General features: G+C 65.1%; 2 protein-coding genes across 2 annotated transcripts in view; one reads left to right on the top strand and one right to left on the bottom strand.

Annotated features, from left to right (window-relative positions):
- The window catches only part of EMIHUDRAFT_471012 (hypothetical protein), a gene marked incomplete at its 5' end in the record, with an annotated part of 4,844 nt that extends 1,043 nt beyond the window's left edge, over positions 1 to 3,801 (bottom strand). Inside the window, 7 exons of the mRNA XM_005762265.1 lie at positions 231 to 322; positions 856 to 963; positions 1,757 to 1,909; positions 2,049 to 2,256; positions 2,486 to 2,956; positions 3,138 to 3,621; positions 3,662 to 3,801. Of these exons, the coding sequence (XP_005762322.1) occupies positions 231 to 322; positions 856 to 963; positions 1,757 to 1,909; positions 2,049 to 2,256; positions 2,486 to 2,956; positions 3,138 to 3,621; positions 3,662 to 3,801 (1,656 nt within the window). The remainder of the gene's footprint in view (positions 1 to 230; positions 323 to 855; positions 964 to 1,756; positions 1,910 to 2,048; positions 2,257 to 2,485; positions 2,957 to 3,137; positions 3,622 to 3,661) is intronic.
- A 646-nt stretch (positions 3,802 to 4,447) lies between these two features.
- EMIHUDRAFT_120683 (hypothetical protein) lies at positions 4,448 to 4,988 on the top strand (the record flags this gene model as incomplete). Its single annotated transcript, XM_005762266.1, has 1 exon — positions 4,448 to 4,988. A coding segment is annotated over one exon (541 nt), but the record flags the coding sequence as incomplete, so codon positions are not given.
- Positions 4,989 to 5,030: the final 42 nt, after the last annotated feature.

Here is a 5,030-nt window from a genome sequence, read left to right on the forward strand (position 1 = left end):
ACAAGGGGCAATATTTGTTTGTGAAAAGTGATGCTCGGTCATAGATACTCATTCGGATCAAAAGGGGAGGGAAAACTCAGCCAAGAATTCTTATAGTCTTTGGGGGGAGGAGGGCGGCATCGGCTGCAGCAAGCCGGCGAGATCTCGGCGAGGTCTGCTCTGCGTCTCCCCCAAATCTCGCGCGCTCTCCCCGCCGCCTGCAGGATGGCGAGGTCGGGCGAGATCTCGACCGCCGGGTCGCACGGCCGCGGCTCGCCCTCGTCGCCGCACTGGCTGAAAGCGTGGTCGCCGTATGCGGCCGCGGCGATGGCGAAGGCAACGCCTGGGGTCGGGCACGAGTGTTGAGTGTTGCGAGCAGGTGTGTGTGTGTGTGTGTGTGTGTGTGTGTGTGTGTGTGTGTGTGTGTGTGTGTGTGTGTGCGTGTGTGTGTGTGTGTGTGTGTGTGTGTGTGTGCGTGTGTGTGTGTGTGTGTGTGTGTGTGTGTGTGTTGGGGGGAGTGGGCATCTGAGGCGTAGCGGGGCCGGGAGGAAACGGCGGGGCTCTCGGCTAGATCTCGCCGCCGCGCAAGCCGGAGAACCAGACGACGAACGCGTGCGCGGTGGAGAGGAGGGAACGCTGCGCCGCCTCGAGGTACGAGGTCGCCTGGTGTTGAGCGTCTGACTCTAATACCGCACCTCCAGAGTGCCGAACCCAGTGTGGGTTCAGTCCCGTGGGTGGTGTGGTAGGCTCGCCCGGTGTTGAGCGTCGGACTCGGCCGCCGCGACGAGCTCGCGCGCAGTGCGGCGCGCGCTGCGCATCCGCAGCGCGTTTGTGAGAGGCAGCAGCAGGAAGGCGTGCAGCCGCCTAGTACCGCACCTCCAGAGTACCGAACCCACTGTGGGGTCACAGCAGCAAGAAGGGCGTGCAGCCGCCCGACGAAGCACGCGAGCATCGTCACCAGGGCGAGCCGCCACACGGTCCCCCCTGCGGGTGTGAGGAGACCGAGGTGCAGACCGAGGTCAGGGCCTTCGAGGCCCGGGCGTGAGGTCTCGTCTCCCGGCGTGCGTCAGGACACGGGCTACGAGGCGCCGCTCGACTGCGGCCGACGCCTCTCTGGCGCAGCGGAGTGCGGGCCGGGTCTGGCAGTGCGTGTCACTCCGCATCTGCTCAGCGATCGCCTGCGGGCGACTGCTGCCCGCCCGAGAGGATCGGGAAGGTGAAGAAGGCCATGCCTGTGGGACGTGTCTCGGACGTGTCTCGGACGTGCCGCCGGACATGCTCGGAGGCGGGGGCGGGGGCCGAGCCGAGGTAGTTGAAGACGAAAGCCTCGGCGATGGCGGCGAGTGTCTCGAAGAGCTCCGTGGTGAGGGTGCGCGCATGCATAGACAGGTTTGGCCGCGCGTACGTGGCCTACGTGGTGACCAACATGAGGGCGGGAGTACGGATCTGTGTGCACAAGAGTCTTCAGAGCACTGTGTGAATACGAGGGAGGCGAGTACAGTGAGCACAGCGGACTACGGCCGACTACAGCTGGACACGTGTGTCCTCTCGAGCGCTAGTTGGATTACGCGAATACGTAATTGAGGCTTCTAGCTGATCTGTGCGTCCAGCAGTCCGGACCCAGTGATACGGCCGGTGACGCCTCGTGTCGGCTCCCCAAGCCAATCGTGTGCAGCGTGTGTGTGCGTGTGGGCCCGTCCTCCATGCTAGGAGGTGTGTAACACTGACTGGCTGACTGTCGTCCGCTTCTAGCAGCCGGTTGCCATCGCGATGCCACAGAACAGGATCGCGACGATGCCCGACAGCTCGAGCGCCTCTGCCGCGTAGTAGCACGACCATGGGAAGGCGAAGCAGAGGGCGGCCTCGAGCGGAACCTTGTCGTCCACGCGGGCAAGCCCGAGCCCCTTGAAGAGAAGGGCCGACAGCGTGCCTACCACACCACCCACACGACTGAACCCACACTGGGTTCGGTACTCTGGAGGTGCGGTACTAGGCCGGCCACGTTGAAGATGAGCGCGCGCGTCACGATCCCGACTGTTCACAGTTGGGGAGAGAGAGTCGTCTCTAACGGGCCGCGCCTCCGAGCGAGCCGATTAGCATCGAGCCGAGGAAGATCGAGCAGAAGACGGTAGCGGCTTGCAGGCAGGTCAGTAGGGAGATGTCGGCGTCAGGAGTGTTAAAGGAGAGGATGGTGCGAGCGAGGACAATGGCGACGGCGTCGTTGAGCACGCTCTCGCCAAAGATGACCGCAAAGATGTCGTCGCGCACGCCGATCACCTGCGAGGAGATGACCCGAGATGACCCGAGATGACCCGAGATGACCCGAGATGACCCGAGATGTGCTGTCCAGCGCTCTCCGCCGCCCTCTACCCGGCCCTCTCCGGCACTCCCCAGCACCCTCCGGCTCGCCGGAGCCTGCTCTCTGCCGTGCGGATGGCGCAAGGCCGCAGGGAGTGTGGTTGGATGGCGCTAGGAAGTGTCTCTCCGCCTTGAAGATGGCCAGCACCGTCACCGGATCGGTGGCGGAGATGAGAGAGCCGAAGAAGAACGAGGCGAGGAGAGAGAGGCGGTAGGCGAGGCCCAGCTGCCCCGCGAGGTAGACGCACGCCCCGACCACCGCCGCAGACAGCACCGTCCCTCCGAACGCGAGGAGCATCGTCGGTCCGAGGTTGTCGAAAAAGGCGGGCACATTCATGTTGTAGCCGGCGGCAAAGATGATCGGCGGCAGCAGCCAGACCATGAAGAACTCGTCGTCAAACGACTCGTCCTCCGCCATCGTCTGCGACTCGAACATCTCGGAGAGCCCTCCGGCGGCGACACCGACGAGGAGGCCGATGACCGCCTCCGGGATGCGGAAGATACCTCGCCGCTTGAGCAGCTCGCCACTGACCATCGTCGCAGCTATGCCCAAGATGCCGAGCGTCACCGTCCATCGGTGCGTCGCCTCCTCACTGCTCTCTGGCTTGAGGTCGATCTCCTGCAAAAGGAGCGAGCGCGGAGGTCAGCGGCGGCGCATGCGGCTTGGTGGGCGCGGTGCGCAGCTCGCCTGCTCTGGATCGTGGCCAGCGAAAGCGCACGGCGGGGGAGCGGTCGGCGCCCAGCCGAGTGAGTCAGCGTTGGGCATTCTCTCGAGGTGTGGCCACCCTGCGGTGGCGTACCGCGCTGCTTTCAAAAGATTTTTTTTTGCGCTCTGAGAGGAGGCCCGCAGTGGGAGGCAGCTGCTCCGGGCCGAGGTGGCCGTTCTCAAACGCGTTCTTCCAGTGGGTGAAATAGTGCGCGACGAGTCTGGCGAGGTCACGTCGGGCAGGGACTGCAGGAGGGACTCCACCGACGCCTGCAGCGGTGCCAGCAATCCAGAAGTACCCGTTGTGAGGCCCGGTGCTATTGATCTCGGAGAGGCTCTCGGCTCCGAAAAGCTTTGAGTTCTCGTTGATACACTCGAGGAGCCGAACAGCGATCTCGCTCTCGTCGTGGCGGTGAGTAGGCGGGCGCTCGGCGTTGACGCGGCGAATGTGGCTGTGGAGCTTGGTGACAGTGATCCCACTGATGCCAATGTCGGCGCCGATGCTGATCTTTGCCCACGCCGCATCGTGCGCACGGACATCAGAGCGCTGCGGCTCCATGTCCCCAATACTGCCACGCCTGCTCCCCCTGCTGGAAGAAATTCTCGCGAAGGTGGAACTTGATGTCCTTGCAAGATATGTTCTTGACCAGGAGGGCGTAGGCCTGCTTGCGGCGGGTGCGGTACAGGGCCTGCATCTTCCGTGCGTGCTGCGCAGTGCCAGCAGGCAGAGCTGGAGCGCCGACGGCGGTTCCTCCCATGTCCGCACCAGCGAAGACATCCGCGACGCTGGAGCCGGATTCGTCGGTCCGCTCCTTACCTGGTTTTCACAAAAGGATCGTCGACTGAGCAGTCGTCCTGCATTTGCTGCCTCCAACCTCCTTCCTTTTTTGAGCAGGTGTGCCGCCGCGCGAGCGACGCTCCGAGATCGCCCGAGCGAGATAGCGCGGCGCGGCCCCGAGATCGTCCGAGATAGCGCGAGATCGCCCGAGATCGCGCGAGATCGCCCGAGATCGCGCGGCGCGGCCCGAGGCGAGGTGGATGGGTTGGGAGCGAGGGGGCGCAAGTGTGCAGTGCGGTAGATGGTCAGCTCGGGGCGCGTGAGCCGGACTTGTGAGCCGGACGGCTTTCATTTCTCTCTGCGTTCTCGCACATGCGACATGGAGTGCGAGGTATCTCGTCTGTCGCCGTCCCAAACTGTCACTCCCCTTTCTCACGGCCGGGGTGGGGCGCGCGCGGGGGCGGCGGGTGTGCGGGATGTCTGTGGGCCCGAGAGCGATATGCCATGTCCGCCTTGCGTTTGTGCTGCTTTAGGCTAAGCTCAAGAAAAAATAAAACACAACCGGAATCTTTACGTATCATCATGTGCCGGGTTCGAACGCCGCCGAAGGCAGGGAGGTGTTGGGCATGGCAACGCCGTCCATCGCCTTCGAAACGCTGCCCGACGAGCTCCTCCTGGCGGTGCTCTCCCACCTCGCTCCCATCGGCCTGTGCGCCGTCCGGGTGTGCGACAGCCGGCTCGTGGCGCTCGCGACCGACTCGAGCCTGTGGGAGACTTGCCACCGCCGACGCTGGGCGCGGCCGCCCCTCCCGCAGCAGCCGGCCGCGGGCTGGTTCGCGGACTTTGCGCGGCGCAGCTTGCAGGACGCCCGCGTCTTGCCGCTGCTGCGCGAGCTGCGCGAAGCCTCTCGCCGCGACTCGCCGGCTGCGCGGGACCGGATCTGGAGGGAGCTGATGGCGCCGGGCGTCGAGCTGTTTGACGTCGCGTGCTCGCTCACGTCGGACGGCGAGGAGGTCTCGCTGCACGAGGAGGCCGAGACGCTGCTGCGCGGCCTCAACCAGAACTCGGTCCGGATCGAGTTTGAGGCGCTGCTCCTCCGAGCCAGGCAGTGCGAGGCGGGGCTCGGGGAGGACCGCAACATCGCGGAGCTCCTGGAGGAGCGGGGCGGTCCCGCCGCGATCGGAGCCTCCGCGCGAGGCTCCGACCACC

Source organism: Emiliania huxleyi, assembly GCF_000372725.1.
Source record: "Emiliania huxleyi CCMP1516 unplaced genomic scaffold EMIHUscaffold_687, whole genome shotgun sequence".
Classification (NCBI taxonomy): Eukaryota; Haptophyta; order Isochrysidales; family Noelaerhabdaceae; genus Emiliania; species Emiliania huxleyi.